Here is an 11652-nt window from a genome sequence, read left to right as displayed (position 1 = left end):
GGAGGAAGAGCTACATCAGCCTTCTGCAAGCGTTACACATAAATTCATTCCATTTTTTTTATGGTGGAGGTTGGGATATCGTATCAGCGGTCTAACTTTTTTGGCTCCTACTGTTTGCTAGGAATGGCAGGTATGAAAGCAAATCGGATAATTTTAAAGATTTGCGCCAGAATAAACATAGTTATTTGTTGACTGATGGCGATAGGAGCGCATTCATGTCATTTCAAGCCAGTGAATTCAAATCTGCTTACACAGAAACATGTAGGCTTTGGCACAAGGAGCATCGGCCAGATGATACAAGTAACTCAGTCCAGGATCAAGATACATTCCCCCACAGCTGGTCACTGTAGCTGGCTCATTTGGGTCAAATTTGCCCCAGTATTGCGATGGGTGAGTAGTTGCGATGGTTCCGCCTCCGAGCCATTGCCAAGTGGAGTCCGGAGCATGGATCAGGCCAATCCAGAACTGCGTGTACTTGGCTGAGAAAATAAAATTTGCTTACTCAAATTTTACTTATTAATCAAAAATTGTAGTGATATATGTCTCCATTCGATTAATTAACACGTATATTACACGTATCAATTAACACGTATTGCATATACATTGAATTCATTGACGGTTTTATTTTTCTGTTCGACTGGCTCAGTCGGGTAATGGGTTATAATGACATGTGTATACAAATCATTTATATTATTGTATGTGCATACACATTAGCATAAGCCATCTGCGTTCAGTTTAAGCGGAATTTGTAAACTAAAAAATAATACTCTACGTAATATAGTTTCCGGAAGCGAGGCTTTCCACAGATATTACGAGCGTATCATAAGTCATATGCTTGGGTCATTTGAAAAGTTTAGTATTATTATGTTAGTTGTACTGATAATAAAACTTATTGTCAGCAGCCGATTAATATACGACTCCGCAATTATTGTCGAAAATCAGGTTATAAACGGAAAAGGGTAAAATTTACTGAAATTCTAACTGTTCATTCCGGGCTTACGGTCGTTATTCAAGAGGTAATCGTGCATTACGTAAAATTTACTCGAAAATGAGCGGTGAAGAGGAAAAAGTCACCTGTTCACTCATATTTTATGTTTCTAGGAACAATCTTAATTGTGACACCAGTAGTTCAAATAAATAGGGCTGATCACCTGTACAGATCTGCTTTATCAAGTCTAAGACATGGCATTTTTTATGGTGTAGAGTTGACTGATTTTTGAAATCGGCATGTGGATGGGATTTCCAACTAGAAACAAGAACAAGAAATACTCGTATTGAGGGGAGTGCTCACTGTACGCACATTTACTATCGTGAATAAATTAGTAAACTATTAACTAATGTTTACTATAAAACTTACAAGTGAAACTCTTCAAGAGGTATTCCCTCATGGTGTTGAAGTCGATCAGGGAGTTGGCGGTGAAGAGTTGGGAGTCGAGGGGACAGGACGCGGCGGCGGCGGTGAAGTTCAGTGCGACGGTGGAGACGTAAATGCAGCCCACGTTGTCCACGAGCGTGAAGCCAGGCAGGCATACCAAGCCTCGTTCCCGATTATAAATAATGTTGAAAATTACTACCTAGTTTTCATTTTAATGCGTATGTGCCTGAACCAGTATATGGATTGAGGTGAAACGCGTTTTTTTGGCCAATTGAAATCTGAACATACACATAAATAAAATCTGTGAGTAAAAATGAGTTTACAACAAATAAATGCGGAATCTTATATTGTTTGAATTGAAAAATCGGGCGAATTGAACTCAACGATGGAGAGAGAAACTAAAAAGAGAGAAAATTCGATATTATAATGCTGAACGCTCTAGGTTGCGTGAAATTTAGTCAATTATTTTAGAAAAAGTATGGATGCGTAAAATATTAATAAAATAATTTTAATGTATGATTTATTGTTTAATAAATAAGTCTATGCAAAGATTGATTTAATCTTAGAACTTGAGTGCAGTGCGCTTTCCTGTGCTTAACAGACATCCCAAGACAATTCAGATAGGCGGGGATTGAGTAAATAGTCGGATTGGCAAATTTTAACCTAAAGTTCTGTTCATGTTCAAATTGAATGAAATGAAGCAAAAAGAAAATTTTTTGAATTTACAATTAACATTCTCGAAGTTATGATTTTTTAATAGATTTTTCTGGAACTACATTTACGTTTGTAGAAAACCTTGCTGCCGAGAGCAGGAACCGTAAGTGTGGTGTTGACGTCAGCGACGGGTTTATCAGTGAAGGAGCAGTGGAAGTGGCGTGGTGGCTGACGCCTGATGGCCACCGCGACGCATGCGTTCCGGCACAGCGCGCGACACTCGCCTGGAAAGGTAAATACTTTTGCACAATAATTCTCCTTTCCAATTTTTGTTCATGAGAAGTTACCATTTGTTCCAAAATTACGTATAATTTCAGTGCGTTTTCTATGAAAATTTTATGCTATTCGATATTCCAATGCGTGTCTTTAACGCGCCGTGCTTTCACAAGTTCAACAACTGTCATCAATTTTGACTACACACTTTTCATCCGTTAACGGTCAATGGGAGTGTATTAAGAAGTTTCAACTTATTGGATCGCACAATTTATCATAGGCTAATATGTTTTTCTCTATAAAGCAAGACGAGTACTAAAACAAAACAAATAAGAAAACAAAACGAATACTTTTTCATGCTACGTTTACATAACTTTTTCATGCTACGTTTACATAAATATCATCTAATTAAACTCACATGGACGCTGCACGACCGCGCTGCTCGAGATCGCAGTTGTGGCAATTTCCGCGCCCATGAAAGTCCTGAACGTATAAGCTGAGCCCTCCTCGATGCTGCAGCAGACGCACAGCAGCGCCCCGAGCGCCGCAAGCAGCGCTAGGTCCATCTTGTTTAGCTTGAATTACTTAAATGCAAGTACCCTTGAACACTCGTATAAATATCATCAAAAGTCTGTTCTACACCTCTTTAAAATTTGTAATAAATATGAAAAACTGGAGGGTTCTAGAGAATTCTTGCCTGTATCATAGATCCTTTTGTCATGTTAAATAGAATTACCATACACGATGCACAAAGAATACATTTAATTGATGTAATATATATTCAATTTCTGTGAGGAGCCCTTTTCATTAAATAGCAAGTTTTTAAAGCTCACAGCAAGTGTTCAAGAAATGTTAAAGAAAATTTTATATATGTAATGCACCATAAGAGATTTGCTCCAATATTTATTGAAGTTGGATGACATGGGGTATTTATAAGACTTTTACCTATTTTACCTTCAGACAATATACTAAAATAAAAATTTAGTTTTGGCCTTAGTTAAGGAATCAGGTTCAATCTCATATATTCATATTTAAGGGAGCGTCTACCCTAAAAATTATCTCGGCTATTTACAGTCGGATCACTCTGAAACTTGGTACACATATGTAAAATGGAAAAAAACTCGCATTTTGTTCGCGTGAATTTTTCGAAAAAAATGAAAGAAAACGTGAAATTCTTAGAAAACGACTATAAAAGGGGGTACAGTAGAAATAGATCTAGTCCTAGGATTTCCAAGCTACAACATCGAGACACATATCATTCGATGCGTGAGGTCTTCATCTACAAAATGTTCATCCCTTTTTTTTGAAATTCCAATTTTTGTGGAAGTGGGGGGCATTTTTCCAAAATGTTCGGAAATTTTTCGATTTTCCCCCCGCCACCCCTTTTTGCAGAATAAAATTCAAACTATAATGAAACTAGAAAAACCGGGATGAACATTTTGTAGATAGTTTATTTGCAAATTGAATGGTATATGTCTCATTGTTGTAGCTTCAAAACTCTAGGAGGAGATAGGTTATATGCGCTCAATGTAGCATAGATTCCAAACTAAACGTTTCTGGAGCTTGATTCCACTCAAGGATGATGGGAGCAACTACATGCGCATCTCTCCCTACAAAGCCCGGAGGCACACTGAGTCAGACCTCACAAAAACACTATATTTGTTGTGGTGGACAGCGAATTAGCTCATATCTAATTACTGAAAGAACTCCCCCCTCCCCGCCCCCATTTCATGAAGTGTCGTTTACGTGAAAATCGACGTACAGAGATGGTAGTGGTACCATTGGATAGGCCAGAATGTCAGCTTAAAGATGAGACTAAACACGTAACTGCAGCACAACTCAAGTAGACACTATATTTAAAGAGCTCAGCAGCTAATTAGTTTCTATCTAATTACTTGAAGAACTCCCCCACCCGCCCCCCTTTCATGAAATGTCGTGAAATCATAAATCAACGTAGAGAGATGGCAGTGGCACCGTTGGATAGGGCAGAATGTCAGCTTTAAAATTAGTATAAAAACCGAAGAAGTAAAAATTTTCAATTTTAGGGTAGACGCTCCCCTTAAGAACAGAGTAAAAATTTTGTAATAAAATGAAAATTCTTGTTTCATTATTTAATTTTTTAAGAAATTATATCATGAACTCTATAATTTTAATCGATCAAAATTGTCTGAAAATTGTGTACAGCGAAAAACATTTTTAACTCTTTCTCCCAATAGAATGCACAGCTTACTGACGCTGCTAAGCAAGTCGACCTGCGCGTGATTAAAATTCAGGTGGTGCATGTGTCGTTGTGATCGATACTCCTCAGATATTGTAAAACTTTTCTAAAAGAGGTTATTAACTTGTAGCTGTGATTGTACGTTCAGAGGTCCATTTCAGAGGTTCTCGTTCTAAATAAACGACACTTAGAATACTCGATCACATCCAATCGTTTGGTTCAGAAACGAAAAATGACGTATATCACATAAGTGAAAATCCTTCAAATGACTCTGATTTTACCTTCTGAAAATAATCCTAAACAAAGAAATTTCATACAATTCACAATCAAACTACTCTTTATCTTACAACTCTTAATCACACCTAATCATGCCATCTCTCTTTCTATCTTGGAGAAATATTGGACCACGTCTGTAATAGAGCGGTTATCGCTCTCTAGCGAGGTGCAGTAATTTTCCTTGCGTGATGGTCATCACAACGAGTATTGAAGAGGGTGGGAATGTGATAGTGCAATGATAGCATTTTTCTCGAAATATGAAATTAAAAAACGCCTGAGAAAATACAATCAATGAATAAGTAAATGCTCGGAAATGTAGGTTAGCGCAATCTCAAACCTATATTGTACAAAGTTGAATAAGGCAACACAGAGAGAAAGTTTCGGCGCCTTAAGCATATCAGTAGGTGATGCACTTGCGAGCTTCGATGCACTTAAATTTGTGCGGCTAACGCCGCGCGGCCATTGGTCAGTGCGCCGCACGGCCATTGGTCAGTGCGCCGAGTGCTCTCACAGGAGGAGGTTGTGTGGAGCCGCCGCTCATGAATGCCTCGAATCTACACTGCATACGGTCAATTGTCGCAGCTCAATTTTGTTAATTGTTTCAACTCACTGCTGTTCTTTTGTCAATAGTAATGTTAACGAACGACGTCTATACCATTCTATCACATAATAAGTTGATCTTAAAATTATAGATTTATTCTGGTAGTACCGCGCGCAACACTAAGCAAACACTGCGACTCTATGTGACTGACGTCTCCGTGGCTCAGTGGGCTAAGGCATAGTCGCGCGCACTCGACTACTGTCTTGGCAGAGGTTCGAATCTCGGCGGGCGGCTAGCAGTTTCTTCAACCAGAGTTCGAAAGAGGTGAGAGCAAAGAGTGAAGTTTCATGATGTTTGTANCATGTCTGCACACTGATCGACATGTCATGTCTGCACACTGATCGACATGTCATGTCTGCACACTGATCGACATGTCATGTCTGCACGCTGATCGACATGTCATGTCTGCTCACTGATCAATATAGTGTTGCTTGCGTGCGTGTAGCGCTGCCACTGACAGGGTTCTTAACTTTTATTCAAGTAAACGTTCGCTGAATTTGATGCTCGTTCCATGTAAGCCATTTACACGCTAAAGTGACGAGAACTTATGGCGGAAATGAAAAAAAAACTCGCTCTCATTTTACATGTAATAAATCAGTGAAGTGTAAGCTCTACAATAAATAAAAGCAACATCATATTTAGAGAAAAAAAATCATTTTACGAAGACGTATTTGGAATTGTGAAAAGACGTCCTCAACGCTGTGATGTTCGCCCGTGTAACTTGATGTCGTACGAAAAGCTACTACATGGGCTCAAGATTTACATTACGTCGATTTGCGAGATATATGGTATCTATGGTATGAAACTACATAATACAGCTCCATTCAGGAATTATAAAATTAAAATTTTATAAACTACAGGACAGGAAGGGACAGGACGCGGCGGCGGCGGTGAAGTTCAGTGCGACGGTGCACTGACAGAAATTTGACTGCTGTTTTGATATACTTAGGTGCATCAAATCATCTCCGAGCGATCGTGCCAAAAGCGAGATACCTACGGCCGCCCGGGTGCATCAAAGAAGTCCAAGTATATCGAAATTAGGAATTTCGATATACGCGCATGCATCATTGTGAAAATAAATCTACGGAGTATGAGACCTTCTTTTCAGGATTTCTGCAATGTCCTTGCCCACTTTCGAGCGCCTGATGAAAGCATTCTATCATATTCTACTCTTCCGGTCGATCCGTCTAATCCATGGCCGCCTCCCTACTAAAATTATGAAAACTATATTTCTCCGTCACTATTTGATTTCAACGCTTTTCTCCGTCGCAGCGGAATTAGTCACATATTTATTCCTTCTACACATATTTATTACACGATTTATATCGGTATGTACAAACATCATGAAACTTCACTCTTTGCTCTCACCTCTTTCGAACTCTGGTTGAAGAAACTGCTAGCCGCCCGCCGAGATTCGAACCTCTGCCAAGACAGTAGTCGAGTGCGCGCGACTATGCCTTAGCCCACTGAGCCACGGAGACGTCAGTCACATAGAGTCGCAGTGTTTGCTTAGTGTTGCGCGCGGTACTACCAGAATAAATCTATAATTTTAAGATCAACTTATTATGTGATAGAATGGTATAGACGTCGTTCGTTAACATTACTATTGACAAAAGAACAGCAGTGAGTTGAAACAATTAACAAAATTGAGCTGCGACAATTGACCGTATGCAGTGTAGATTCGAGGCATTCATGAGCGGCGGCTCCACACAACCTCCTCCTGTGAGAGCACTCGGCGCACTGACCAATGGCCGTGCGGCGCACTGACCAATGGCCGCGCGGCGTTAGCCGCACAAATTTAAGTGCATCGAAGCTCGCAAGTGCATCACCTACTGATATGCTTAAGGCGCCGAAACTTTCTCTCTGTGTGGAGACGTAAATTCAGCCCAAGTTGTCCACGAGCGTGAAATTGGCCCGGAATCCCTGGCCTGTTAACAATATATTTGAAGCAAATCTAAAAGAACGAATATGACAGTTATACCTTAATCAGACTGGTGCAAAGTTATCGCTATGGAAAAACCAATACATTTAAAGGGAATAATATATATTTTTGAATCGTTACTATCAAGCTTGAGCAGTACGTTACATGGAACATGATTTACGCTTGTAGAAAACTCGTGATTCATATGCAGGGACCACAAGGCCATAGGTGTTTTCTTCAATCATTGTTTTGGTGAAGGAGCAGTGGAAGTGGCGTGGTGGCTGACGCTCAATGGCCACACGACACTCGCCTGAAAAGTTAATATTTTCACCACAATCATTATTTGAATTGTTCTACAAATACCGATACATGAACACGTACATTTTATTTCTACAATGATCAATCCAAAATACAACATTTGTGTCATCTATGTAATTAAACTCACACGGACGCTCCACGACCGCGCTGCTGGAGATCGCAGTTGTGGCAATATCCGCGCCCATGAAAGTCCTGAACGTATAAGCTGAGCCCTCCTCGATGCTGCAGCAGACGCACAGCAGCGCCCCGAGCGCCGCAAGCAGCCGCAAGTCCATCTTGTTGAACTTGATTTACTTGCCAAGGAGTATTTAGATGCACTTAAATGCCAACAAAAGTCTGCTCTATGTTTTACTACATAAAAAAACTGTATACTTATAGAAGTTTACAAATAAGATTGATCTCTGTTCCGATCTTTTAATACGAATATTAAAAACAAGGAGGACAACAAAAACAAGAAATCTCGAATTGAAGGGAGTGCTAAATGTACGCTCATTTACTATTCTACATAATTAAATTTTAACTAAATTTTACTTTACAACTTACTAGTGAAATTCTTCAAGAGGTATTCCTGCATGACGTTGAAATCGATGAGGAAGTTGGCGGTGAAGAGTTGGGAGTCGAAGGGACAGGACGCGGAGGCGGCGGTGATGTTCAGTGCGACGATGGAGACGTAAATGCAGCCCACGTTGTCCACGAGCGTGAAGTTGGCCTGGCATCCCTGGTCTGGTAACAACGTTCTTAGGCATTAGTGTTGAGAGTTTCTGGCTAAATCTTACTTGAAATGCTTTTACGGACATATTATTGCGAGAATTGAGAATAAATTGCTTGCAGCATAATTGCCGAAAACTTCGGCTCACGGTTTACTTTACACAGCGAGCTAGAAAAAAATGTTGAAATCTGTTTTTGATTTCGCTGCAATTTAGAACAAAGCACATATCAAAATAAGATGAAATTAAATTCAAATACTGAGTTCATGATTGCAATAGATGAGAAATATAATTTTTCGCGAAATTATTAAACATTCCCCGATTTGGAATAAATACTATTGATCTGAAGATTATTCAAGGCAGAGTTAATGAGCACTGCAAATCCGAAATCTTTCACTTCATGTCGATATTTTTCGTGGCATTTTCTTTTTTTATTCTTATATTCTTTGTCCAAAGTCATCTTAGAACCCAAGAATTAAAAATTTTTTTTCGAGACTTAATCGAGCCGAACATTTTTCCACTGGTGACTTTCTTTCCCGATAGAACTCGCGCAGTATTATGACAGACAGTCCTTGTTCACATCTGGAATAATCTCATATTTGTGGAGAAGAGAAAATGGGCGAAATCTCTCATATCAGCCATGATCTTTGAATTCATGATACAACTTCTATTAAACTTGATGTACGTTTGTATAAAACTCAGTTGTCAGGAGCAGGGACTATAAGGCCCGTGATGTTGTCAGCGATTATTCGTTCGGTGAAATAGCCCTGGAAGTGGCGTGGTGGCAGACGTCTGATGTTTGAGAGGCGAATAAATTGTTATTTCACTCTCTGATGTTTATGCTACTCATTCTTTTATTTTCTCCGCTGACAAGTTGCTGGAGCTTCCTTTCAGGGACATCAACAGCTCACTGACGGGGTGCCGAAGAGCAATGTCTGTATGAACACGGAAAATTGTGCATGAACATCAAATATATTTTATGTACATATTCCTGTGTTTAATAAGCTTTAAATTTTTCGAAAACTTTTTAGTATAATTATTGGTTGTGGCCACTGGAACTAAAAAGTAATTGTTGCTTATCAAATGCGAGCTTTTTACTATTGACAACACACCTGAATTATTCATGATCATCTGCTGATTGATTGGAATGTAATTGAAGATAATTGTTCAATCCTAATGGAATATCTTAAATCAATGCTTCGACTTTTCTTATTCATGAAGCTGAATCCAAATAATTAAACAAAAAAATGGTTCAATCGGAATCGGATGATCTTTATTTTAGTTTGGAAAACAAATTTTATACTTTCGGGAGCAATCGGCCAACTGAAATAACTTATTGCAGGTTTTCGTTCATAATGGAAAAATTTTATAATAGAATTCCAAAGCAGACAATCTATGAAGTTTCACTAGCAACGAGGACTACCACTATTCTCTATTAAGTTACTACTATTGGTTAAGGGTAATAAAAAAGCAAAGATTTATGGCAATTATTTGAATGTGTTGATGACCCGTTGTTGATGGCCCGGAATGAGGGTCGGGTCTGGTAAGAATGTGTGGGTATTTAAATTAATAGAATCCCGGCATGCACTATCCATTAATGTGGTGGCTAGAGCTCATTGGATGTGTTCATTCAAATAGGTTAAAAGTTACAAATTTCTTCCATAAGTTAACTAATTAATGTGGCTGTGATTATTCTGGACGAGCTCCCTGTTAATGGGTATTAATTAATATAGTTGGAATAATAATAACATATATTATTATTTGTTATGATAATATAATGCACAGCATAGCAGCACCTCTAACGCCGCAAGCAGAGGCCATCTGATTGCGGTCCATCATGTTATTATTATAATTATTATTATTTTTATCAGCCTGTTGAATTGAAAACAAACAACTTTGCCTGATTTAGAAAATTTAAAATCCTTGCTACAAACGCTCAAAAGTTATCTATATATAATGAAATAGGTTCAATAGGGAATTAACCACAGTTGAAAAATACTGAAGATTTGTTTTTTATGCAAAAAGTCACGAGTGATAAAAAAAATTACGAAATGTTACGATAATATCAATTACGTTGTTTTAACTCGACAATAAATATATTGTTGCCACCAGGATGCATCTGAATAAAGATCGTCAATAGCATAATTTTTGGTTATGATTCAAATTGTTCATGTATCCTGCTTAAATTCTGCGAAAAAAAGTATTGAAATTTTCATGAATTAAAATAATTTTAATCTGTTTTACAGCCTGTTAAGAAAATTTTACCTCGAAACAAAAACTTAATCTTAATTGATAACTTTGTCAGACACTGAGGAAATATGTCGTGATATATCATGCTTCAACCCTCAGAAGGATTGTTTCAATAGTGTTCATTTTTCGAAATAAATATGATATATTTTTCAATTTTAGTATAAAATTGCATATTGTAAAGGAACTAAATCTTATTTGCCTGCACTTTTTCTGACCTTATTTTTCACCTCTACTTTCAAGGGATCACCGCAGACCTCACTGCATTGTGCAAATCAGGTGTTAATGACATTGATGAGTTTGATAGGCACTAATTCCAATGGAATATTTTCGAGAACTTATGCATGCGATTCAAGATATATAGGAAAACTTAGACTGGGAACTAATTTTCATGACCCATGCAAAATGCTTAATCACATTCAATCATTTCAAGGCTCCAGAATTGTGCTCGCCCATAAATTCAAATTAAAGGGATATAACTGATTCAAATTACAGCAGAGACTATTTCAAAATGAATAAATTTTGATAACATTCTTCATCTTTACAGGCACATGTTCTTTTCGAGGTTGAAAATATTTCAGACTGAAGTCGTCAAGAAAGCAATAACCGCTTCAATACGAGTCTGACAGATCGATATCAGCTTTGCTATTCTAGCAACCAAGCCCTGACCACTCACGTACCTCAAGTTGTGCCAGACGTGCGTTAGTAATGAGCAATTATTGACCATGCTAATTGCAATTGATGTTCGAAATTACTGTTACTACTAATAAACAATCATTGCCTCGAAAGAATTTCAGTTTTAGTTCTTTATGTGTCTATGTCCCATTATTGAATGTGTTCCTTCAGTCGGAGATGAGAAATTCAAAAATATCGGAAAAATTTCATAAGCTGCGAATCGTTCTTTATACTGCTGACATATATTACTTTATAAACCTTTTAACATATTTTATGCGGGAATGTTTAAGTCCAATAAAACTGGTTCATAGATTCTGAAATACATATTTTCTCATTTGTGGCAACGCAAAGCGTTTGATTCTGTTGATTTTATTTATTAAGTTGCCT

At 38.0% G+C, this 11652-nt stretch overlaps 1 protein-coding gene across 1 annotated transcript; it reads right to left on the bottom strand.

Moving 5' to 3' along the window:
• Positions 1-237: 237 nt before the first annotated feature.
• LOC125178805 lies at positions 238-2941 on the bottom strand. The gene is made up of 4 exons (XM_047883461.1): positions 2721-2941; positions 2158-2313; positions 1358-1537; positions 238-479 (listed from the first exon to the last, which is right to left on the bottom strand). Exons 1-4 carry the CDS (start codon positions 2866-2868, stop codon positions 238-240), a joined length of 726 nt encoding a protein of 241 aa, XP_047739417.1. The 5' UTR covers positions 2869-2941.
• Positions 2942-11652: the final 8711 nt, after the last annotated feature.

The sequence above is a fragment of the Hyalella azteca genome, unplaced genomic scaffold (genome assembly GCF_000764305.2).
Source record: "Hyalella azteca isolate HAZT.00-mixed unplaced genomic scaffold, Hazt_2.0.2 contig12937, whole genome shotgun sequence".
Lineage (NCBI taxonomy): Eukaryota > Metazoa > Arthropoda > Malacostraca > Amphipoda > Hyalellidae > Hyalella > Hyalella azteca.
This window is presented reverse-complemented; position numbering and strand designations above follow the sequence as displayed.